Raw genomic sequence first — 26906 nt, forward strand, 5'->3', positions numbered from 1 at the left:
ATATTTCTGGTTAGTGTTTAGCAGTATTCCAAAAATTCCAGAAATACAAGAATTATAGCAGATGAATTCTCATACATATTAATTACGCACAAAAAGAAATTAAAAAATCTTCACCGCAGCACCATCAGATGGATTAAGTGGGGCACTACAATGCTTGCCCCTTTGGATGTAGGTGATAATGATGATGATAAATGATGATGATGTTCCCTTGAAGTCTGTGCATCGGTCTGCATGCATATGCATATATGTGCATGTTGTATGTGAAAAAGACAGCCAAAGTAAGAAATAAAGACACATATTCCCAAGATGCAAATATAGCCGACTATAAAAGGCATAACCGCACAACATAACATGCCCGTAAGGCTCCAATAGAACACAACTTGAAGACGAGTAACCTTGCCTGGAAAACAAGCGTGCACGCTTGTGTTCGTTCATATATGCAAAATAGTTGAATTATTCATTTTATCATGTATTTATAATATCAATTAATTATTAAAAGCAGTAATGCAGGGATGCAGTTGCAATTAGAAGCAAAACATTTTCAGTGTTTTTATAGTTCTCCCTCGCTTATTACCATGTGTTGTTTTTTTCCATTGCTTTCCGCATTGTTAAACAGCACGCAATTTTTATGATAATATTGTGCGTTGTGTGAATTGATATTCAACCAGTTCCCAGAAATACATCTACACACATGCTGAAACTGTACACAATAAGTTTTCAATCTCGGGCGGGGAGTTGGGATGTTGTACCACTCTGTCCATAAGCGCAGAAACGCTCTCTCTTTCTCTCGCTCACACCCAACACACACACACACACACACTCACGAAGGTACAGAGTTATTCATCTGTCTGGAGGAGGTCAAGTTTTGAGTTATGCCAGGATCTCCTGGGCAGGCCGCAACAACCTTAAACGTGGGTGGTCCAGATGATTGTGTGTGCATGTGTGCGCTTGCGTGTGCATGCGTCAAGAGGACAGGGGCAGAAATGTAATGAGTGTATGGGGCTCTCGCAGGGCAGTTAAGGTGGAAAGGGGAAAGCACAAGGTCTGAGAAGAGATACAGCGGTTCAGCTCAGCCTGTGTGATCGCTTGGAGAAATGTCTAATGAAATGGAGAGCTGCAGCATTTCATATTAGAGAGGCTGAGAGCCTTACCGAGGTCAATAACAAGTCGGTAAGAATACCTACAAAGGAATAGGTTAGTGCAAAGGGTTTGCTGTGAACTCATGATGTATTTAATGTGCAGATTTATAAGAACATTGGTGTGCATGTATGGGTATCCATCGGCGTAAATGTGTGTGTGGGGGGGGGGGTGTCCTGGCAACAGCAGAGGGGCAGATGCTGCCGGCACTGCAGGCCTACTGCTTTACAGCCTTCTGCGGAAATGTTTCAGTGCCAACCTGAGCTCTCATCCACAACCAATCATCACAGTGTAACTGAGCTAATGTACACACACCGGTCGTGTACACACTGGAACTACAAAATTATTATATTCTGTTTGATCATAGTCTGATTACCGAAAACAGACTTTTGACAGCATGCACTTCAAAAACTATAAACCGGATGCAGCATTTTTTTGGGGGGTGGCGCCTTTTCTCCTGTGTCTGATATCATGGCATGTAATCTCATTGTAATAGTAATACATTCTAATGTATTATTATTATTATTATTATTATTCGTTCAGTTAGCAGTGTACCACTAAAGTCTGAGATGCTTCCAATTCGTTCTGATTTGTGAAACAAACGATCCCATTTGAAATCAAAGAAAGAAAAAAAAATAGTCTTGCCAACATCAAAAACTTTTCTTATGTACGTATACAGGCAAGTTCTTATTAAAACTAGTGAAATGTGAACTCTTGAGGTCTCGCAAGTGAACATTGTAAATGATTGACAGATGCACAATGCAAACTTTAGAATAAAAGTTAACAGTATTACAAGACTTTATGCCCAAGTTTTATGCCACAATGAATGACGGTCTTTTTTTTTTAATTTTTTTGTACACTCTAATGAAGTGTACCATTGTCCACTGTAAGAAATCCGCATGCGGAATAGTACGGGGGACTCCCTAATGAGGAACAAGCTGAATAAATGGAATGTATATGTTGAGTGACTTTTCATTGAGATGCAATACACAGTGTTGCTGCAATTAGGAGGGGAAGGTTGAAACACACTCGCGCCCTCACACCAGCCGGGGGGGCTGCCTAAAGTGACGTTCGGGCATATTTTATGACTAGCAATTCAAAGCATTTAAACATCAGAGCTACTGCCGCATGTGGAACTTCCCTCAACAAACTGCCCAGACCTAGGATATATTTTACTGACTCCCTTTTTCTACTGTCCTCTTCTTTTTTTTACGAGTCCTATCAGTTGTCATTTTCCGGAGAGGTCGAACTCGATCCGAGCATGTCTGTTGGCCATATCACATCGTCCTGTCCAATATGAGGCTGTCACTTGCCTGCTGCTGCAGCCTCGATCACTTTACAGGACTCCATCAAGAATTGAGGAGGGTGCACTGTCACCAAAGAACACCCACCATGTCACCACTACATTACCCGTCAGTCAATTACATTCGTATTCCCACAGTGATAAAATTGGAAAAATTTCTACTGTAATCACCAATTCACAATCCCACTTTAATGCATTATTGAACATTTTAGGGCCTGTAATAGCAGATAGAATAGTTACGTTGGAGCAAAGTGATTATTGAAAAGAACTGCCCTTCTGTAAGGCAGTCAATATTTTATTCGTACTTTGCTATGCGACCAGTCTGGGGACATTTTGTTTTGCTGTTTGCCAAACAGTTCAATTAAGAGCTATACAAATAAACTTGATTTAACTTGGCTTGATAAAGTGCAAGCAGAGCTATATAAGTCTCTTTGCATGTTTTTCCGTCCAGAGCTGCTTTTCAATCGGTAGCACTTGCATATTGGCAAAAAAAATAAAAAATAGTGACACTGACACTTATGCAGTCACAATTCAGGTAGGTTAGGTGAGGTCAGGTTACTAGTTTGCTTATTCGTGAGCAGGAGTGCGCAAACTAACCAATGTCTGTGAAATGCTCTTCAGTGACAAAAAGATTCACCTTAATGAGAAAACTCAGGCATATGAAAAAAGTCATTGTCTCAGAAGGTGTGCAATTTAAGGCTGAAGCAAATTAAGACTGTTGGACCATGGCAAATGTCTGCACTTCACTGTTCAAGACGTAAGGCTTCTTTATCTCTTTTTCCGACAACGAATTACAATTATCAATAGTGTTGCTTAAACGTGGCAAGACACTGATGAACTGATTAATTGATTGATTCATCTGACTGAACATGTAGCGTGAGTTCATTTGCGTCACAAGTGATAGTTAGGGGTTGTCTGTAACCTGTGATTGACTGATGACCAGTCAAAAGGCGACAAACTAAAATTCATTTTCCAAGAGAGAAACATTTGGAAAAAATACATTTTCTGACAAAAGCCAGCCAGAATGAACGATAACAAAGGGGCATGGACGATAGCAGGAAGGGGAGAGTGGATGGAAAATATGAGGGAAGACGAGAGGCACCTCACAGCGGATGCTGATGAAAAACTTGCAAGAAGAGGAGGATGTGCGTGAAACAGAAGGCGAGGTGGAAGGCTGCGAGAGGTAGACGGATCACAACTGAGCGAAGACGAGCCAACAGCTGTGAGAGCGCAATTTGATCCTGTGGGGCCCCACACACACACCCCCCCCCCCCCCCCCCCCCTTCGTGTGTGTGTGCGAGTGTGTGTGTGCGTGTATGCAAAAATGCACAGGGGCACAAACACATGCTCACCCGATCGAAAAAGAGCCACATTACACATGAAATATTAATGGGGCAAAGCAATCAGCAAAAATGGAGATGGAGGAGACAGCGAGTAGGGCCGCGGGTGAAGACAGGTGGCAACGTTAGAAAGGGAAGGATGAAACCGATGTGTCTCCTTACGGTCCTGGGGTGACATGTAGACTATCGGCAAATTGATAGGAATTTTCAATAACCACCGTCATCATCAACTTGCACACTTCACAACATCAGGTAAGCTGGCATAATAGTACAAACATGTCACAGCAAGAAGTGATCATATAAAAATATCAAATGGCACAATTTAGCTGTTTAAAACAAAAATCAGTGAAAAGAAATTAGATAGCTAGAATGTTCTTGCTGTGTCTCTTAATTAGCTTAGAAATTGTCTTTTAGTTAGCACAGTGCAGAAATATGACATCAACAAAGAGATCCTGTAAGCTCAAAGTTGTGGCAGAACGGATTGTGGCCGCTCATAACGCCATGAGCATCTGACAGTTCCTGGCCGAGAAGAACTTTGCCATATCAACCTTGCTACTTACCCCACATAAGTTCAAGTGATTTTTTTTTTTTCCTCCTGGTTTAAAAGTTCATTGAGAGCATCAGTGAAACCTATTTTGAAGATACGGATGACATCAAAATGTCTGTGACATCCTAGCTATGGAGGATCCAGGAAGGATGGTGGTGAACTTTTTCTCACACGTCTCATATTTTTATAGCAGCAAAATCTCAAATGCATTTTCTCCATTATCCTTAAATTTGATGAAAGTGGGAAGTGACTTTGCAACAATGTGAAACATTTGGTCCCAGGGTTATATCAGTTGACAACCTCTGCCCTGAAGCACGGTGACAAATACATTTTCAAGTTGATAAAAATCAGGCATACGTCAAACATCAATAGAAATAAGAACTCAGTGTGTGTGTGTATAATAGAGAGTGCATCAGTGTGTTAATTCATGATGATGAAGCACCAACAGTCAGGTGTGTTTGTTCACTTACGCTCCTTACTGCCCCTTAAAAGCTTTGAGTAATAACGCCATCAATCAGCGGCCCCGGCACCAACATGTGTGAGTGTGACAGAAAGGTCAAAAACACGGAGAGGTTGTGGAGAGAACCGGCCGTATCGCTCCACCACAGGAGTTTAATCAGAGGGAAAAAATATGGCGGCCTGTTCACGCGCTCGCGTACACACAAACGGTGAGGACATGAGCGTGTGTGGAGAACATGCATTAGTGCGCAGCAGTGGCTCGTCTCTAATGAAGAGAGGAAACATTGTGGAACAGAGTGTCTAGGCAGGTGTGATGAGAAAAGAAGCAAATAATGAGATCAGAGCTCCCAAGATTACAACACTTTCATTGCACTTCTTAATCTGCTCAACCGACTTTTCTTTATCGTAGAGGATCATCTTCCTACCTTTAATTTCCTGAACTGTATGGCTGAGGCTTTGTGTCATTGTGGTACGGTCACTATGTAACTTCCAATGGCATATGGTGTAGTGTTGTTCTCTTTTGGTGAAATTTTGTGGAATAAAAAAAAGACAGCAAAGTGAGTGGCAAGCAGCCAGCACCTAAGAAAGTGCCAATTGATTGAGCTGTCAAATTTCTTTTTTGAAAGCAATTTATTAGGCAAAAATGACTCAGTTGCAATTTTTATTTAACAAACCAGCTGCTGTTTTAACCAGTAAATTGCTCATGTGGTTTTGACGTCATATTGTCTCATACTGCAAAATCTGACTAATATTTAGTTTTGTGATATGCAGTTTAGATTTATTTTGGATTACCTTAAAATGAAAAACAACAAAAAAAGCATATTCATGTTATCTGACTACTTGGTTAATTCAATAGAATTTTCTGTAGGATGTACAAAGACCATTTAATAATACATACTATTTAAAAACCATTACTTTTGATTGTAATATATCTTTTTTCAGGGTCGGGTGGCAAATTCCAGATCTGGGCTTAATAAGGCCACCAGGTCACAAAATAATGTACAGAAATAATACCAACAACAAAACGTGATATAACTATGGCTATGTTTACATTGCAAAGTAACAAAATTTACACCAATATAAATTTCGGGCAGAATGTGAAGTCTGGACCAACTCAAGTGTCAAATGAATGCATATGAACCCTTGGAAAGTACCATGCAAAACATGGACTGATCATATTTTTATTGAATTCCTCCCAAAAAATCAATAAAATGTAATCCCATTCTATCTTCAGCTGTGGTTTCTTCTGGAGTGAATTTGTAATCGGACTTGGCTGTCTCTTTGCAGAATGATTGAATGTTTTTGTTTCATTTAGTATTCAACACATCACTAAATGTTGAACGTTGCACATCGATACTGGCAGGGAAATCGTGCTCTAAGCAAATAAAGGGGATGTGTCATGTCAAAATCAACTCTGGCCCTGCCTTTAATTTGCCAACAAGCTGTAACTTTCTGACAACCTTTGTTGGCGTGCGCAATCCTTCCAGAGGACTGAATTTGGGCTTGTCTGTGCCAGCTTGCTTGTTATTCCAAGATGGAGGAGAAAGGAGGACGAAAGAGCTGCTCCATGATCTTCATTCAAAATGACTCAGCTGCTTTTTGCAGCTGTCAGCGTTTTCAAAGCGTTGTGTCAAGGGCTGGCTAGGAAAGATGGTCAACACGGGAATGGGGAGCTGTGACTGCCACATGGAGTGTGACAAACACACGCAACCTCCCTCTCATTATCTGATGAATTATTTTGGTTGTTTTTGGTGACATGCCAGTCTTTTGGCACCCTTATAATTATTTATCACCATTACTTAGTTGAGTGATATATAGCCTATATATATATATTTTTTTCTTTTTCTTTTTTTGTGTCTATTTTATTCGTTCCTTGCTTTAGGCAAAAAATGTAACTAATTTTGCAATAGACTGTTCCCCACTTTTTGTGTGCAGATGGCTTTACACATTTCTCCACTCTTTGTATCACTGTTGATATGACTACACAATACATTTTAGTTTTTCATTATCACATCACCTGTTGGCAGGCTTTCTTTAATCTCGCAGTAGAACCTCCTAGTTCAGCACCATCTTTACTGTTATCGAGTAAACTTCTGTCAAGTGTAATGTATGAAGTGCTGCCTTCACAAGTGAAAAGGCATTTGTTTTCTTTGCAGGTGTTTTCTTATTTTTATTTTGCACTCTATGCTTCGCTTCTACAAATATAAGCCGCTTTCCTCCTTGAACCACCAAGCTCTGCCCTAGTCGTTATGTTAATGAAAGCAGTACTCAGCATTGGTTCTGTAGTGGAGTGTGAGGGATGAGTACTCACTCATTTTCATTAAATAATAACAATTGTGATTACTGGTATCCTTCAATTACACAAAAATGTGTAAAGCTACACATAGAAAGTTAAGGACAACTTAAACCCGATTAGTATTCCCTTAGCTGTTCACTGAGCTAAAGTCAGACGAGGTTTGGTTGCGTCGTAAATCATCTTACATGAAAATGGTTTGAACACCAACTGCAGATCTATGACACCTAAGACAGGGCGAAATAAAATCACCAACACCTCGTACCAATTAGAACTGAGCACAAGTATAAGGTCAGAATGGATGGGAAATATTATTCCACAGCTCTTGAATTGGATCCCACTGTACCTAATGAAGCTTCTTGTGAAATCCAGTAAGTATAACTCAATACTTCTGACTCAGAAAATTCACTTTGGCACAGATTTCCTTTAAAAAATAAAATCTACAAGATCATTTGAAGAATAAATGAGAATGGTGCAAATTATTTTCTCACTAATCAGCCAGACTAAAGTGGGCAATTGTTAAGGTAATGACATAAAATGCCTCGGTTGAGTTTGTGTCATCAATAAAGTAATGTCTTCCACTCTAGGGATTTGCTTTCAAGCAGGAAACATTTAACCACCTCTTTGGATCAGAGCGGCTAAGGCAGTTAATGACTTTGCTACCTGTTTGTTAAAGCCTTACCCAACAACACGTCTATTTGCCGCCGGAGCGATGTAAACCCTCAGCCGACAAAGTGCCATTTGTCATTGCAGAGATGCAATGAAGCAGACGTTTCACAGGCTTCTTTATCGTTTGTGTACATGCTTTTCAAAGCGGGATTAGTGTTTGACCACTTACATCACATCAGCAGGATACCTTAGCCCCCCCCCCCAAAGACACACACAAACACACACGAATGCACTTTACGTTCAACGTACAAATTGGAACAGCGTTTCATTTGCTGATGAAAGAGGATCCAAGCTCAGCTATAGCTTAATAGTTTGGGCATAACAACCACTAGTTTAATTTCTCTGGGTCCAATTTGTCTCCACTGAAATAAAAGTGACCTGAGGTGACCCTATGAACTTGAAAATGTGCTCTGGGTATTATTCACCTTTGTGTTATTAAAACAAACACACGCAGAGGAGGGCAAAATAAAAAAATAAAAAGCTGTGTGGCTCAAGCAACAGGGGGCGTAAGTGAGCCCTTCGAATTTCACCCCAGTACTCATTGTGAGAATGTCCGTGTATGTGTGTGTGACCTCCCTGCAGTTTGTCAGGTTGCGTTTACCCTCTCTGCCAGTTCACTTCTAGTTGTCACACAAAACTCCATCCAAGTAAACAACATCGTTTCTTTCACTCATGCCAGATGCTTTCTGCAGGGGATGTCACCTGAAAAAGCCTGGCTCACCTAATGGGGGAAATTAGAAATGCAGAGGGGGTTTAACAGAGCGGCAGCCTGGAAGCTCTGGCTCATGCAGGGTTCAATATAACAGCAGCAGCAGCAGTGGTACTGCATTGCGTTCCTCACTGAGCACCTTGCTCCAACAAAAGACAACTCACTGCCCCATCTGAGAAGATATGATATAGAACTGTGTTGATCCTGCACATCCACAACTTGGTAGCCAACACCAAATGACTATTTTCCCTCATTTGGGACTCATGTTTTTGTTTTCTTTCAGTAGACCAATGTGAAGCAATGAGACTTTTGAGGAAGTCCAAATAGTCCATTTTCAGCTCTGCTGTCAAATCTGTTGTGTATGGACTTAAATTTACATTAGAAAACGTTCAGCATAGGAAGGTTTTTGAATGGCCCAGCCAAAGCACAGACCTAAAGCCGAGTGAAAATCAATAGTGCAAACTGAAGGTAACCGTGCACGCAGATGAGGAATGTGACGGTCTAACACATTTGAAGTGCTTTTGCGAGGAAGAGTGGGCAATTATTGCCATGGTAATGGACTCCTACTCGAGACTCAATGCTGTCATTAAAGTAAAAAGCGTTTCAACAAAATATTAGTTTAGGGTTTGAGCAGGTTGTTCCGAATTTAAATATCTCCATGAATGAAGGGAATGCGGGAAGTTTGGTGTTGTGACCAGACTCTGAGTGAGGCTGCATGAAGAGAAACTCAATTTAGCCGATGAGGGTGACTGCACGGTAGTCACAACTTAATTGGCTGTTTCTGTACACGTCGCTTGTTTAGAAAATAGTCTTTTCGTTTTTCTGTGTACGCAATGCCCGTGAATACAGTCGAAAAAATAAGCCGTTTTTTAAGATGGTCGTTAAGAATGTTAAAATGTTTCTTAAAAAAAATACTTGTAGAGTTAGGTAAGGCTCCAAGTATTTCCCCATTACACATTTTTAAAATTTTGATTTGACCTACTCAGGTTGTAGGTTACTTTTTAAGATTTTATAGTCGATCTCTCTCTCTCGATAAAAACCTGGTGTGTTCCACTGTATGACTTACGGCAGCATTGTGTTGCGATGCATTGTCTAGGCTGGCTACCATTTGCCACTGCAGGCTTAAGCCCAGTATAAATTACTGCAGCATGCCACAGTTATGATTTCCCACTAGGATGTGTGCCAACGTACGCCTCTTTGACACAAAGAATGAATGAAGCCTTTCCCCACTGTTGTGTGCCCCCCCCCCCCCCCCCCTTGCACACCGACCACCAAAATAGCTGCACCAGCACAAATGTGACACGGGTCTGCAATAGGCTGACAAAGCTGCATCACTCTTCTTTTATTTCATGTATATGAGAATAAAGATGTGAAGCCAGCATGCATGGACGGGGCGAGTGGGATGTCAGCAGTCGGGACAGCAGGCCATTTAATCTCACTGTATGACAGCATGTGGTGCAGGGATAGAGGGATGGAGATGGATGAATGGTAGCGGGGGTTGAAGGTCTTTCCTCTGCACCCCACAAACACACACAAAGACCCAACAAACACCGCCTCTGATGCCTGTTCCAGCCCAGTGGTTGAGTTAGAGCAGAGAATGTTGGGGGGGGGGGGGAGAGAGAGAGAGAGAGGGGAGAGAGAGAGAGAGAGAGAGAGAGAGAGAGAGAGAGAGAGAGAGAGAGAGAGAGAGAGAGAGAGAGAGAGAGAGAGAGAGAGAGAGAGAGAGAGAGAGAGAGAGAGAGAGAGAGAGAGAGAGAGAGAGAGAGAGAGAGAGAGAGAGAGAGAGAGAGAGAGAGAGAGAGAGAGAGAGACTGCAGCATCTCCACAGCAGCAGTCCTGAGCAGTGCAGGTGAGAGGGGGGGAGCCAAACGAGGAGGAGGAGGAGGCATAGGAGGTGCAAGTTGAGAGAGTGAGAGAGAGAGAGGGAGAGAGAGAGGGAGAGAGAGAGAGAGAGAGAGGAGAGAGAGAGAGAGAGAGAGAGAGAGAGAGAGAGAGAGAGAGAGAGAGAGAGAGAGAGAGAGAGAGAGAGAGAGAGAGAGAGAGAGAGAGAGAGAGAGAGAGAATGCGGGACTCTTGGAAAAAGACGCATCTTCACTCGGTCCATTACCGACATCCCGAGCAGGGTGCTGGCGAGGATTAACGCGTAATTGATGCCCGTGCCGGGATCTCTCGCTTCTGCTCGTCAAGAAAAGGCGCTAGACTAACTGCCTCGCTTGGTTACTTTTTAACCGTGAGCATTTAATAAAGTGGCTGCGGGAAGCACCGGTGTCCCCTTCCAAGTTGCGCGTCGGATTCCGATGGCTTGGCACGTTGCTCCGCCACTGCGGGGAAAGAAAACAGAAGCACCCGCCGGCTCTTGAGGTAAGACTATAAATGCATCTACAAATAAATTTATACTTTTTGTCCCCTTGAGTAATGTTAGATCTGAGTTGTTACTGGGCTTTCTCTTGTACTGTCTGTGGGTATGAAGCGCAGCTCGCCTCCTCTTTTGTGTAGACTGAAGGTGCTGCATTGCAGTTTCGGTAAAGTGAGACACGCGAGAAAAAGATGCTGTCCCATATGTGACTGGAATAATGAAAAGTGACGACTATAACACAGCTGGAACGTTTGAGTGATGCGTCACTTAATCAAATGTTTCTTTTTTTTTCTTCTTATTTCTGCAGCACGTTGGATTTATATATAAATATATCACGCTGGTTGAAGAGCCCAGCCAGAACAGGACTGAGTTGCAATAGGAGTTGAACAGACAGGAGAATAAAGGAAGTAATAAGACATCGGCCATCAGTTGCAAAGAGTGTCGGTCAGAAGGGAGAAAGAATAAATCAAACACCCACGCTGTGGGCTACAACACTTCACGAAAGACAGATAAAGAAAGAAGAGGCAGGCCAGGTGGTGATTCAAGAGAGAAAACACTGAGGAGAGAGGCAAGCAGAGCAGGACGGAGCCATGCATCGACTTGGTGCAGTGCACTCCTCGGTGCAGGCTTTCAGCCTCGTGGTCTTACTGCTGCTGCAGCTGCTGACTCAGCTGCCAGGTGCACGCTCAGCCCTCCGATACCGGGTAGCGGAGGAGGGCCCCCCTGATGTTAAGATAGGCAACGTGGCCGCAGACCTGGGCCTCACAGCGGGTACGGGCAGCGGCGACGTCACGTTTGCCTTGGAAAGTGGCTCCGAGTTCTTCAAGATCGACAACGTGACCGGTGAGCTGACTACAGGGCCGAGACGTATCGACAGGGAGAAGATGCCCCAATGCCAGATGATTTTTGACGAGAATGAGTGCTTCTTGGACTTTGAGGTGTCTGTGATTGGCCCCCTACAAAGCTGGGTGGACTTGTTTGAAGGCCGTGTCGTCATAACAGACATCAATGACAACACTCCTTCCTTCCCGTCACCGGTGCTCCAGCTCTCAGTGGAGGAAAATCGCCCAATCGGCACGCTTTACTTGCTACCCACTGCTACAGATAGGGATTTTGGGCGAAACGGTATCGACCGCTACGAGCTGATCCAAGAAGGTGCAACTGGGTCAAGTTCGGCAAGACGGGCGACGGGTGGAAATCCCATTGGTAGAGTAGATGGACTTGGGGATAGGAGGGGTAGGAGTGGAGATAACGTGGGAGGAGCCAGGAGCACTGTGTTTGAACTCCAAGTGGCAGATATACCAGATGGTGAAAAACAACCTCAACTCATTGTCAAAGGCACGTTGGACCGCGAGCTGAAGGACTCCTATGAACTGATCCTACGGGTTCGAGATGGAGGGAACCCTCCACGATCATCTCAAGCTCTGCTGCGGGTTTCCATCACAGATGTAAACGACAACAGCCCAGTGTTTGAAAGGCCCACATATGAGGCGGAAATGGCAGAAAATGCACCTCCGGGAACCCCAGTACTCCAGGTGAGGGCTTCAGACCGTGACATTGGTGTGAACGGACAGGTGGAGTACGTCTTTGGAGCGGCCACAGAATCGGTCAGGCGGCTGCTGCGACTGGACGAGGCAACTGGATGGCTGAGTGTTCTTCACAGGATCGACAGAGAAGAGGTGGCCCAGCTAAGGTTCACGGTCACGGCACGGGACAGGGGTCAGCCGCCACGCTCCGATCGAACCACGGTCATTTTGGCAGTCCGTGATGAAAACGACAACGTCCCGGTTGTCGAGATTCGAAAAATCGGACGAATCCCAGTACGAGACGGAGCAGCATTGGTACCCGAGAACGTTCTGGTAGACACTCCAGTCGCTCTGGTTCAAGTTTCGGACAGAGACCAAGGAGAAAATGGAGCCGTGACCTGTACCGTTGTCGGAGATGTGCCATTCACTTTGAAGCCAGCAGGTGAAACAGCTCTCCCACCCTTACCTGCAGATGAAGCCTTTGACAGGTGAGTCTGAAAATATGAAATGTTCATGAACAAGAAGTTGAATTCGTTCCTGATGATTAAACAAAATTCTTCTTATAGGACGATGTGAATACTCAGTTATGGAAGGAGTAATTAAGCATTCTGAGGAATGGGGTGAAAAATGATACACCACGTTCTCTGAGAAAGAACAAAATCTAGTGCAAGTGATAATTTCCTCAATATTGCTCCAAAATGTATCGGAGCAAATTCTACATTTCACAGAGAATCCAAAGAAGAGTGCCCGAAGTGTGTTTTCATTCTATATATTTTTTTCATTTCAACTAAATTCAGAGGCCACTCATTCCCTAAAACCAGAGTGAGTAAAACGTCACGCTATTTGCATTATTGCATCATAATTATTCAATAAAGTCAAGGGTTTCCTCACTCATTTAGTAGTATTATTGCAACAGGGCATACTACAAATGTCAGTGCTTTCAAGTCAGTCGTAAAATTCTTTTCTGAAGACATTGACGGGAGAACGAGAAAAACACTAAGCAGAGTAAGCAAAGAAAAATACAGCTACCACAATACTTAACAGTGTCACAGTTATTATACTGTGCGTTATTATTGTATTTCACAAGGAACTCAGGAGATAATGAGTCAGGAAAACGCTCAATACTTATGCCCCTCTTTTATTATTGTTACTTGAGGCCGACTTATTGATTACGGCACAGAACAATGAATATAAACAGTCATCATACAGTGTTATGGAATGTGAATTATTTTAACGATGTGCATTCTTGAAAAGCACCTGGATACAACATCAATGTATATTTGACGTTTTGTTCACAGGAACAAGAAAAAATTCTTCCTGCATACTTCGGCCTTGCTGGACTACGAGGTCACCAAAGAGTACAGCGTCACTATTGTGGCAGTAGATTCCGGAAGCCCGAGTCTTTCCAGCAACAGTTCCCTGATGGTGCGAGTTGTTGATTACAATGACCATCCCCCAATTTTTGCCCAAAGTGTAGTGGAAGTCCACTTTGCAGAAAACAACTCTCCCAACGAGAGGGTCGTCACTGTGGTGGCCGCAGATGCAGACAGTGGCAAGAACGCAGAGATCGCGTATTCACTGGATCCCGTTTCAAACGGACCGTTTCATATAGATCCGGATAATGGAGATATTCGGGCTACCGGCGTGCTGGACCGAGAGCAGCGCGACAGGTATGAACTCAAAGTTATTGCGAAGGACAAGGGCACCCCTCCTTTACAAGGTTCAGCCACTGTTGTTATTCAGGTGACTGACCGCAATGACAATGCGCCAAAGTTTGTCCAGGAAGTTTTTACATTCTATGTCAAAGAAAACCTGCTTGCCAACAGTCCAGTCGGCATGGTCACCGTGACAGATGCCGATGAAGGTGAGAATGCCGAACTCACTCTTTTTGTTGAAATGGATGGACTGGAAGAGAAGAAGAATGGAGAGAAAAATATGGGAGACGATGGAGAGAAGGAGCAAGGGGAGGTGTTCTCCATCGAGAACAACACGGGCACCATCTTCTCCACGTTGTCATTTGACCGTGAAAAGCTTTCCACCTACACCTTCCGTGTACGTGCCGTTGACGGAGGAGAGCCTCGTAAAACCGCCACAGCCACCGTGTCACTCTTTGTGACCGATGAGAACGACAACGCCCCCTCCATCACATCTCCAGCCAACGATTCCTACACGCTGCTGCCACCTGCAAGTAGTGCCCGCACAATCGTCAGGACTGTGACAGCCATAGACTCAGACACTGGCCCAAATGCGGATCTTCACTATGCATTAGTTGGAGGGAATCCCTTCAGATTGTTTGAGATCGGTCACTCCAATGGTGTGATCACACTGGCTGAGCCACTGGAACGGCGCCACAAAGGTCTGCATCGCCTGGTGGTCAGGGTCAACGACAGTGGAGCCCCCTCGCTCTGCGCCACCGCCCTGGTCCACGTCTTCATCAACGAGAGCTTGGTCAACGCCTCTCTAGTGGACGCCCAGGTAATATTTTCATGCAATAGTGCTCCTACACCTCCACAGAAAGCTTGTTCAAGCACGCAGAACGTCAATGAAAAGAATCTTAATTGGAAGAGGCAATGAGCTGTCCTGTTTTGGTTCGTGCAAATCGTTCTACCGAGATGGTAATGATAGCCAGACATGATTCTGTTCTCTGATCCATTCCAATAATGGCAACACTGATATCGCATTACAAAAGAGGAGGGTACTAATTAAAACTGATTGTGGCTGTTTAAACTAAAGTGCTAAGGCGATTATTTTCTTGATAGGATTAAATAAATGGATTCTCCACTCTAGGTTTGGAATTTTCGGACCATTTTTTAGGACTTTAATTGCGTCTATATTTGTCCCAGATAAAGAATCAGGTTTATTTTTGAGGACTATTGACAATGCTGATTTCTTTCTAGTTCAAATCCTGCATGGGTCTGTTTTTTGTTCAATGTGACTTCTAATAATGACTGAGTTGTTAAAATAACAGTTTTTACCAAAGTGGTTCTTCCTTTACGGTACATTGAACGCAGAGCCGAGGGGAATAGGTGTGTGCGAGTGTTGTTTGAGTGAGAAAGGGATAGCGAGGACAACGGAGCAAAAGCATGAACGGTGATATTGTGTTGGAGGGAGACAGAGAGGGACTGACTGGCCCAGTTTTGGCCTCCCAAAGTCTGTTGAAGTATGTTCATTTGAATGGAAGCTGCACTTAAGCCGGGTCGCTTCGCTATGGTAGGCCTGAATATTGATGAGGTTTTGCCGTTTCTGTTGCTGCGCATGCTGTGCATTAGTATTCAGACATAAAACAAAGTACCTGAGAACACGGTTCAACTCATTTTCCAAGGGGAAGGAGTAGAATATGAATAAATAAAACATCTGCACTCATCAATAAGTGTGGTCTTGTGGAACTAAAAAGTTTACTCTAAGGAGAAGTAGCTTGTAGAGCAAATTGGCTTGACAAAACAGCATTACTGTTACAACCAGAAAACAACCACAACAGTCCAAATTACGATTGTGTCGTGGTGGCACAAACCCTGTTTCTCCCTAGTCCTCATTAAATTAACAAAATCCCCATTCCATTATGCTTGAAAAAACGGCTCAGTTAATCTACAAATGCTGAAAGGTAATAACCACAAAAATTTCCCTCTCCGGTGTGCATCAAGCAAATTGAATTGACTAGTAATTAAATCGACTCTGGGGCCACGTGCTAACGTCATATGTTCCAAAAAGCGTGTTGTTTTCTCCCACAAGGTGATCTAGTTTGGAGTGTTTTTCTACAAAGGTCTCCAACTGACACATCTGATAGTCCCCGATAAATTTTGCTCTGACTTAATGCAGGGGTGTCAAAATCATTTTTTTCGTGGACCGCATTGTAGTCATAGCTTCTTTCGGTATGCCATTATGACTGTCAACCTAAATAATTGTATAAGCACCTCATATTATATACAGTAGAAGCTACAAAACAAACTGACAACTCGTTTTCAAATCAGACGAGTAAAAACTGGTCAAATATTAAAAAATAGATATATATATTATTAAAAGTGAAGACAATTTGCAATTCTAGTAATGACACATGAATGCGATGCACAATTTGTCTTTGCGGGCCACATAAAATGATGTGGCAGGCCGTATCTGGCCCCCGGGCCTTGACTTGGACACCTGTGACTTAATGTCTTCCATTGTCTCCATAGAAAATTCACAATTTGGGGTTTTAGGATATTTTAATGGCATTGGTGAACGTCTATCAAGGCATAGTAATTGGATACAAGCCAATACACGTTCGAATCACCGAGGTTTCACTCGAGAGTAGAACGACAAAGGGCAAAATGAACAACAAGAGAGCTTTGGGGGCTATTACAGCTGAACATTTGGTAAGTGTTGTAACAATGGTGCTGACAGGAGAAATAAAAGACCATCGGCCTAAGTGACCAGGGCCATTGAATCTAACAATAGGCTATAATGTGTCCATATTTGATTACAATATATTCATAGTTTAATTTGATTGCAGAGAAGGAGAAATTGAGTAGAAGTCAGTGAAGAGGCAATACCTCCATCGAATAATGAAGTCAAACTGAGTGGTGGATAGATGCCAGATGTAATTAGGCAGGGGGGAAAAGCCTGCTAGTGCCACAACATCATGACAGGAAATTGGTCTCTTTTTTTTTTTTATCCATCAGTGCTGGTGTTCGCTAATTAGCAACAATACAACAATGCTGTCTGAGCTAGTTATTTTAGACATTGTTGTCATAGTTCAACTTGAGCATGCTTTTATACGTACATCACGATTGCACTCTTTCGTAAATCTGAATGAAGATTCCGAGATCATGATAATGCAGAAACAAGCAAGAACATTTCCATGTAACTCTGTGTTAAAGCATGAGCATGACGAAAAAGACCCAGTTCACATTTCACCAGATTGGTTAGCTTGCTGATTTCATATGAATATTTTATTGCATACAAAATGAACGTGACCCTATGGGAGAGCTGAAACAAATTCTTCAAACAAGCTCAACTTTAAAAGCTCACTGCTCTGACATGGACTACATGTGGCCAAACACTTAATTAGGGCTTTAAAACAAAACTCAACACTTTGGTTTTTCAGTGATGTAATGTGTTGAACAATGTTCGTTGACCTCAAAGTAACAGTGTCAACATTTTAGGAGGTCTTAAATACTACAATGTGAAAAACGCTGAGCTGCCCAACTGCATAAAATAATATTCGTTACGATAGTAGTACATGTAGTAAATTATAAAATCATCTCTTGAGAGCAGGTCTCATTCCTTGTAGTCTAACAAGGGAAGAAATGAACTGCTATTTAAAAGTCCGCCCAGAATGAGCTCAGTAACATTCCTGAAGCAAAAACACATTAGCCTACGTTCAGTTTATGTTCACCCAAAATATGGAGTTCATGAACTTTCATTAACTGAACTTGTATACAGGTTGTAATGATTGGCAGATGAGACTATGCACTAGCTCTACAGATGGGAAATATACCAAGCAGAGTCTAGGATATCACTTAGAGGCTTAATTTGATTCATCCAGTATGGACTCACCAGAGACAGTATATTGTGGCAATAAACTGGATTAGCTGGGCATGCAAACCCAAGAAAGGGCCTAATACTTCTTGGGTGAATGCTACAACTATAAATGGTCACTAAAATGGTGCCTGCGGGCACCTAGTAGACCCAAAGAACCACGAGTAAAACGCGAGCCTGTTCAAGAATAGCTCGAGTGACATGCCGTAATATTCTGAGCTAATTGTTTGCTTCAAATAATGGATCACTTGAACCCATCAATGGAAATATAGTTGTTAAGTACTTTGTGTATTTAAGTTTAATCAATGAATATTAAATTTACTTATTGATTTTTTTTCCCATAATAATACAGCTTTAGTTCCCAAATATTTCTTCTTTTTTTTTCTTTTATCTCAAGGCTATGATTACTTTTGTTTCTACGTGTGAATGCATCCTAACATATCTGCATGATTGCCTTGGTGCAGGGCTTCTTTATCCTTCATCATTAAAAGAAGTGGTACTTGACACTACCCTTGGCTGAGGTTTTACACTTTACGCATTCCCCACCTGGATAATTAAGTGATGAATTAATTATAATAGCTGACGCCTCCAAACTGCAGCTCTCTTGCAAATACGTTCAGCTACAACTGAGATCTAGATTTGGAATCAATAGCATGGTCACAGGAGAACATGTTATGGTCACAGCATCTGCTTCTGTAGTGGGAATAAGATCATTCTCATGGGAGCACAGTATGGAAATGCAAGTGTCAAGCTCAGCTGGAACAAAGTTTGTTGTGGAATGGAAGATTCCTTTGGGAGTTTGACAGGGATTCTAAAATACACTATATATATATATATATATATATATATATATATATATATATATATATATATATATATATATATATATATATATACATATATATATATTTATTGTTTTTTAAATATATATCAATTTAATTTATCATTTAAAAAAAATATATATATATATATATACGTACATAGTATAAACACACTTCCAATGGCCCATTATATCGTCAGAACCATACCAGCAAAAGAACGCCAGTCTGTGACGTCTTGTCAAACACGATCAATCACAATTTTCCACCAGATATTTTTGCTCATTTTAAACCTGTCTGAGCAATGTGATCCTTTTTCTTTTTTTTAAATCTAATAATGTTCTAGACGTAACAAGGCAGAGTTGAGTGATTTCTGTGACAAAATGCAGACAATCCGTAACAGTTGGCAGCTCTGACCAAGCAAGTTACACAAAGTAGCACTCACCAAAGCATTGCTGGAGAAGAGTCTTTTACACGGTTATTGCAAACCCCGGACCACGTAGTCACCTTCACCCTCGCTATTTTTGCAATTCATTCCCGAATAGTCTTAGAATTAATCCGCCAGAATGTTGCAGGGATTACTTGAGGATATCATTTCCAGCCTTGACAGGAGAGAAGAAATTGTCACATGAGCTTTGAGACGACATGTCAGGGCTGCATAATGAGGTGTCTAACGAACAGACAGCTTACATGTGGAGTCATGTAACTGCGGACATATATATCAGCATATGTCTCCGTTTCTCACTTGTCTATATAAAATGATTTTCTCAGTATTGCTTTTAAGCTATTGATCAGGTTATTAGAAATTAGAAAAGCAGAACTGCCAAAGATCAGTGTCACCAACCAAGCAGTAATAAATCTATTTCTTGAAACAATTCTTCTTATGAGATTAGAGTATATGTATGCATTGATATCAGTGTTGGCCATAACTGGAAGATTGGAGTCTTGGAATCGTGTTTAAAGCGTAAAGCATATTGATTCAAATAGCTTCACGTCAGCAGGAGAAATGTATGGCAGGCTTACGCATTACTATCCTTCCAAATCTCCATGGAAAAAAAGGATAACAAATCTTGCATAAATCCACTCCCACACTTGCCTTCACAATACCAGCTTTGTATGCTGAAGAGACAACGCTTGTAATAGGGATACAGTCATTTTCTGCCTTTGACTTTTTTGTATTTGTCCTTTTTTGTGCACACGTATTGACTCCTGCTTCTTCTTTGACTGTTTGACCTTGAAGTCAGCACATTCTTTCATTTATTTTTTAACATCTGCTTTAAACCACTTAATCTGAGCTATTTCCCGTTCGACCTAGATGATGCATACAATCGGATTACGGACGTAATTTAAAATGCTACAACCTTGACGCAAGACAAATTATATATTTAGTGACACTCCACGTGTCTGGGAATAACGGAGAGGATCACCATAAAACACAGTGATGGGTTTAATTAAGATGAAGATGCTGTTTGATGTTTTTCTGTGTCTCACACCTACTGTGTCATTGTCGATTAAGGCTTTTTTATTTTTTAAACCCGACTGTGATTTGTCTCTTGGCAGCACAGTGGTTATCACCGGTGGCTCGCCGCTAGAATGTTTTGTCCGGGATCTTCTTTTGGCTCAAACCTTAATTTGACTTCAGATCTTTCACCGTATTACAAATGAAATGCACAATAGTCATTTTGGTAATTGTTGGGTGTTATCCCAGGTTTGAGTTTGTTTGCTTGCTGAAAATCTTAGCTTAGTCCAAATTTGCTTCTTAACCGTTATAACTCTGTGGCTCTCCCTTGTTGTTTTCTTTCCAGGTAAGCCGAAGCTTGCAGGCTCCACTGTCACTGGACATTGCAGGAGACCCAGACAGTGAGCGTGCATTAGGTAAACAGCGGCTCAGTGTCGCCATCGGTGTCCTGGCGGGAGCCGCCGCTGTCATCCTGGTCATCCTCCTTGTAGTCACGGCAAGGCAATGTGGCGCTCAAGGCAAGAATGGCTACGAAGCCGGTAAGAAGGAGCCCGAAGAAGATTTCTTCACTCCGTCAGGGGCCCAACCGCAAGTCGGCCGTGGCGGCGCATCCGACCGAGGCCGTAAACCTCGACGGGACAAACGCAATGGAAGCGGTGGTGGCACCGCAGCCGGAGCTGGCAAGTCAGACAGGTCACTCTACAGCGGTATCGTCACCGTAAACGGGCTTCGCCGCCACGCTAATGATGATGAGGAGGAGGATATTAGCAGTGCGAGTGAGCGTCTGGCAGCACGCTACTGCGCCGTGGACGGTGACCCCGGCAGTCCGAGAATGGGCGGTGGCAGGCGGCACCAGTCAAGCCCGGATTTGGCCAGGCACTACAAGTCCAGCTCGCCTCTTCCTGCGGTCAATCTCCAACCTCACTCCCCTCCAGCTGAAGGGAAGAAGCATCAGGCAGTCCAGGAGCTTCCGCCCTCCAACACCTTTGTGGGCAGCGGGGGCTGCGTGGGGAGCACCGGCTCTAGCAGCAGCGGGGGCAGCGGGAATGGCGACGCCATGTCCCTGGGATCAGACCAATGCTCGGAGTACGGGTGCCAGACTGGGAACAAGTACAACAAACAGGTAGAACACTTTGAGAAGTTACTCTGAGTCCTATTTCATTTGCTTTGACTCTGCTGCCCCTTTTGTGTTAAAATTCAAAACCATGCTGAATATTGACACTAAGCCACTTCGTTCTGTCTGGCTGTCGTGCTCTTTGTCCGCGTCACACCGGCGGATTGCCGTCGTCTCCTCCCTTCATGTCTTCTTATTTACACATCAGCTGACGTACTCTACCGCACATCCCGCAGCTCACATCTAAACACCGTTTTATCTCCGCAAAATAGCTGCCAGTGTGTGCGCAGCCATGCACACATCAACATCCAACGCCTGTGAGACATGTGTTGGTACCCTGCTGTTTAAATGAGTTTGCGCTCAGCGTCATATGTTAGCAAGATCTAACAAAAGGGACAATAAGTCGGACCCCCACTGAACCGCAGTATATGGAAGGATGTTTTTTCTTGTATACACCCTGAGGTGTTCAGAGGATAGGTGGCCACAGAGGGAGTGGGCAGATAGCTGCATCCAACAGGCTAATCACTCATGTTATATTTCATTCCGTCTTGTCAATCGCTTCTTTCTCTTGACTTCAGAATAAATGTGTATCCCTTGAGCGATGCATTTCCAAAGCAATGCCAGGATATGAAAAACGGAAGTCCGGCTGACAAATAAATACTGCAGTCCACCTCGGCTTTTACCCACACGCATCGACCTCATCTATCATCTTAGATGCACTGACACAGCATGGTCTCGCAAGTCCGAGGGGAGTGCCACTCTGAGTGATGCTTGAGTGACAGCTCAACCCTCTTAAAGGGCCAGCGTCTTGTTTGTGTGACTGACGGCTCGAGATTTATCCTCCCTGTGGTGAAAAAGTGCTGATGTGGTCATTAAAAGAGAACCAGAGGAGCTTCTTAGGCTAATCAATTCATACACAGGACCCGCTGATCCTGCTGAAGACACACATTCACAAATACACAAACACACACGCACGTGAAGGAGTGCACGCAAAATAATGCACACACACACTTATGAGGTTAATCCATTACGGAGTCAATCCTCTTAATCTGCCTTTCCCAGGGTAAGAAAATGCTTACTGGGAGAGTTTTGGTCTTCATGCTTACGTGCACTCAAAACATGCCAGCACACATTGAAGGAAGAGCAGACACACAAACTGACAGCGTAATGAATTATTGATTGTACGGAGTAATTAACTCCTCCGCAGCAGCCTTGGGTATACCATCCGCTATCCCAAGTCCATCCCAAAACATTTCACGCGCAGTCGTTCCTTGTCGTGAAGACTGCGGTTGCTTGTAGGTGTCTGAATTTATTAACACAAACCGTTTCCACACCGAGGTTTGTGTTGTTTGGGGTGTGACTTTGTGCTCGGGTGATGGCTTAATTCAAGTGTATTTTATATGTGAATGCAAGTGAGAGATAGACTCGGGGACTAAAAGGTGGCGGGGATGTGCTAAATGTGGCAAGCTGGGCCGCTGACAGAATTGGGAGTAGCAGTACAGAGGGAGGGGAAGGGAATTATACGAAGCAGGGAGATGAAGTAACGAGATGGGAGGATGAAGTTTAAATTCCCGAGATACTTTACTACGCCAGAAAAAGCAGGAAAAATGAAAAATCATAATCAGAGCCACTAGGGAGCTCCAAATAAAGAGTAAAAATGGCTGATTGGACAAAACATTTGGGCATTGCGGATGACGGGTTGGATTGCATCGGGAAAAAACAGCATGGCAAATCTGTTCAATCACTGGCTTTCGGTTTTTAAATACATCCAAAACCACAGCGTCCAACGGCTCTGTGTTTTTGTGTTGTCCATCTGTCCCTGCCATGCTTAACAACACCTGGAGCAAACTTGCTTGCATCTGGCACAGACGTCTATTTAAGGATGAACTGATGGCATTTGGAGGATGAAGGTCAAGGGCACGGGGATCCGACATTCTTTTTTTTGTACAGTACTTCCAAGATGCCTGTGCTAATAGACAAACAGAATAAAATGATGACTAAAGCTTAACTTAACGCTTTAGTTCAGTTTTTTTTTTTCATTGCTAGCACATAAAGAAAAGGGAAATACACACTGAGCAGGTTTCACAGCACAAAATGTTAGAGCTGTATAAAAAAAAATGTCATGAAGACAAATGTTTGCGTTGTTGTTCCATATCACTACAATTACGATTATAATGTTATATTTAAATGAAATGAAACACAATATTAATCAAAACTGAGATTTGTTATCCTACCACGCGTTGATCTAATTACATTGTGAAGGTGAGCAAGTTGTCAAGAAGGACTTTTTGTCAAGAAGTTGCCACGCGATACTGTCACACGGTTTAAATCATTCAACGCCACTCAACAAAAAAATGAAAAAAGGGGTAATGTCCTTCCAGTGGATATTTTTTCATGCTAGTACCAACATTTTTCGGTCAGTCCCAAAAATATCCATTAAAAGTAGAAGGTTGCACGATAGCTTCCGAGCAAATGGAGAGCGGGAAAGAGAGAGAGATGGAGGGGGTGAGGGTTTGGGTGGCAGCCAAAGAGCGAGAGTGGACTGCTGAGATGTGGGTCATCAGGATACCCGGTGGCATCAGGACACATTAATGATCACAGCGGTCACATGGCACCGAAGTCAATATGGGCAAAGTGGCCTCGTTTTGCCCTCAAACCACTGGCACCACACACACACAAAGCTACACACACACAGGGTCCAGCAATTCTTCCTGACTAATGTCCGCAATCATTTCTCTGCTGTGTCCATTTATTCATTCGCAGTTCTCGTCATTTTTGTCATTCGTCTTTATATAAGGTGTAATGTCACCTTGAGGAATGCTTTTCCTTCTAACACAGCACTTTTCCTCCCTTTTTTACCTGAGTTCGACTTTGACCTTTGGCGCTTGTTTTGTTCCCCCGCTGTGTCCGCCATATGCGTGGGCAGGCTACCTTTGTGCCGTTCCTCGGCCTGCTCTGACCTCTAATAGATGAACTCAGCGTTTTCACTGTTTCTTTTACCTTAGTGAGCTTTTTTTTTTCTCCAAGTGTGTCCACCGAGCGAGAGGTCCACAAAGCAGTATCGAACCAGGGACACACACACACACATCTAAGGAGTAATCAATGGTGCCTTAACAAGGCCAAGACTTCAGGTGGGTTGACATTGCAGTTTTTAGTTCCTCAGATGGCAAAACAGGAGAAGGTCATTGCTAGCGTCTCAGCACGTCAGAAACCTCTTTGATTAGACGGGCCAAGGACAAACTACCAAAATGAGTCTGTCACGAATCATCCGGACAGTCTTGTTCATCTAATTGGACTGTATGGACGGATGTGGGTGAAGCGATTAGGATTATAAAATTGAAAAGCAGCTTTTCATTTCTGCGAAATCCCCTCAGGACTAAATATGATGAGCGTCTGTCACGGGCTGACACCGGGGCCGGCACGTCACTTGAGCGCATCCGCATTAAGGTCGAAGGGGTGAAGGCGCTGTCAGCCATGTAAGCGGGAAGCGCACAAGGCGTTGCTGTCGCTCTCTTCTTTCTGGCTGTTACACAGCCGCCTTAACCGACCCGCAACCCCCTGTCAGCATGATACCAAAACACCGACACATTCATTAAAGTCACGGTGAGTTCAGGGCACGCACTCGGCCGTACACTTGAGTGGGAGTTGAGAGTGAGCGAGAGGTGAAGTAGGACAAGGTAAGCAAAGCGGAGATCACCCAATGAGCCAGAGCAAAAAAAAAGGATCTAGTGACCTGGAGACAAAGGGTGAGAGGCAGGGAGGGTGCTTGTGGGGTTGGTGCAGTCAGCGGACATCAGGGTGGGAACATGAGCCACAAGTGTGGGAGAGGATTGGGAGACAAGGTTGAAGAAAGGTTCAAATGGATCCAGATGCTTGTTTTTGTTCAGTGCCTTGTGAATATTGATTTACACTTGACTCATATGAGAACACAAGGGAATATTTGGGGTTGAAAGATGCCTCCGCAGCTCTGTTGTTCTAACAAAAGATTTACGCCAGCGCTTTTACATCCCACGTTCACTAGCGAGGTCAGTTAAAAAAATTGCATGGACTAATTTGATTTATTCTTCTAAAAATAAAAAATCAGCAGTAAACTAATAATGGGAAGAACTAGACGGGGGTGTGGTGGCCTCTGCCTTGATCCTTCTCTGCATTTTTAAACTTGTGCCTACTTTTTTGATAGTTGCTTACAAAGTTTGTTAGATGGAGTCGTTGACACGCAACTTGGACACAAGTATTGGGACAGTCGGTCATCACACCTCAAGAAAATAAGAATGGGGGAATAGAGTTGGAGAAAAAGAAATCTACCTGTTCTTGTTAGCACCGCCCCTTTTGTCTTCCAATGAGCTCCCTCAGCCACTTGTCTCTTGTTCAGGTGTTCCAAGTTGTCTTGTCAGTTTGTTTGTATATAGTTCCTCCCTTTCTGGTCAGTCTTCCTTTTTCCTCTGTCCTATGAGTTATGCTGTGTGTCTTTTCCTGTCCTTTTTCTTCCCCACCAAGTCATGTCCGAATTTGTTTTGCCAGTTATTTTGATACTTTGTTGCCTGCCGTTTTGATCTCGTTTCTTTAGTTTTCCCATGATATCTTCATTGCCTGATTTTGTTCTTTAAATTGTGTGGGTTTTTTTGTATTGAGCCCCATCCCCACATCCATCTTTCCCTGAACTTGGTTCGTCCATTCCCCACTTCGTGACAACCACATTTAAATGTTTTTGTCCAACTCAACTTTATTTTAGCAGAGATTCAAACACAAATCTTCAAATCTCTGGTGTGAATCATTTTAAGATTAACCAGCAGGAAAATGTAAATGTTCAACTAGCATGCTCCAAGTAGAATGAGGTCTTTGCTGGTTTTGACCTCTCTTCGTCCAACTCAACTTTATTTTATTTAGCAGAGATTCAAACACAAATCTTCAAATCTCTGGTGTGAATCATTTTAAGATTAACCAGCAGGAAAATGTAAATGTTCAACTAGCATGCTCCAAGTAGAAAGAGGTCTTTGCTGGTTTTGACCTCTCTTCATCCAATTCAGTAATTATTTCCTAATACGTCATCGTCCACTATAATTTGTACTTGTATGAGAGCAGAAGTTGGTTGCCACGGCTCTCCACTTCCACTTAAGAAAGGAATGAAGAGCTGCTGCTGTGCTGCTTCTCACACACATCATCATCATGTAAATCCACATGTCCTCCACGGGATATGAGGATTAGACCTCAAAAGGTTTTATTGAGGTATTTAGGTAAGGGTTAAGGCTACTTTGTAGGCTTCACAGAATGAAAGTCAGTGGTAAGTCCTCACTCTAAATGACATTCGGTCACCACAGGGGAGTCGTTTCTGCAAGACAACCCTCTTAAAAAAACAAAATAAGAAAGGGAATTGGAAAGCTTGCAGGAGTCCCTCACCCCCACCCCACCCACTTGTGGATCAAGGTCACCCTGGTCTGGAATGTGATTGCAAGTTGCATGTCTGTCTAGTCTGTTGAGCTCAGCAGATAAAACACACATGCTGATAATGTCACAGTGGTAGCAACTCCTCTCCTTGGCCTTTGTTTCAAGTTCTCTGAGAAAATGGCAAGAATGCAGGAATGTCATTCTCACTCAGACAAGTTGAGGCATGGGATACGCACCGCAGACTCCGTCAGATGTGTGATTGCAACACACGCACACA

General features: G+C 43.1%; 1 protein-coding gene across 3 annotated transcripts in view; it reads left to right on the forward strand.

Moving 5' to 3' along the window:
* The first annotated feature begins 10469 nt into the window (after positions 1 to 10469).
* The window catches only part of pcdh7a (protocadherin 7a), a 39678-nt gene continuing 23241 nt past the window's right edge, over positions 10470 to 26906 (forward strand). For 2 of the 3 annotated variants that reach the window (XM_061274639.1, XM_061274641.1), the window contains exons 1-4: positions 10471 to 10818; positions 11121 to 12827; positions 13638 to 14814; positions 20477 to 21253. In XM_061274639.1, coding sequence (XP_061130623.1) covers positions 11404 to 12827; positions 13638 to 14814; positions 20477 to 21253 — 3378 coding nt within the window. In that variant the 5' untranslated portion in view covers positions 10471 to 10818; positions 11121 to 11403. Of the gene's footprint in view, positions 10819 to 11120; positions 12828 to 13637; positions 14815 to 20476; positions 21254 to 26906 lie in introns of all 3 variants that reach the window. The other variant, XM_061274640.1, reaches the window with a different exon arrangement.

Source organism: Syngnathus typhle, linkage group LG3 (assembly GCF_033458585.1).
Source record: "Syngnathus typhle isolate RoL2023-S1 ecotype Sweden linkage group LG3, RoL_Styp_1.0, whole genome shotgun sequence".
Taxonomy (NCBI): domain Eukaryota; kingdom Metazoa; phylum Chordata; class Actinopteri; order Syngnathiformes; family Syngnathidae; genus Syngnathus; species Syngnathus typhle.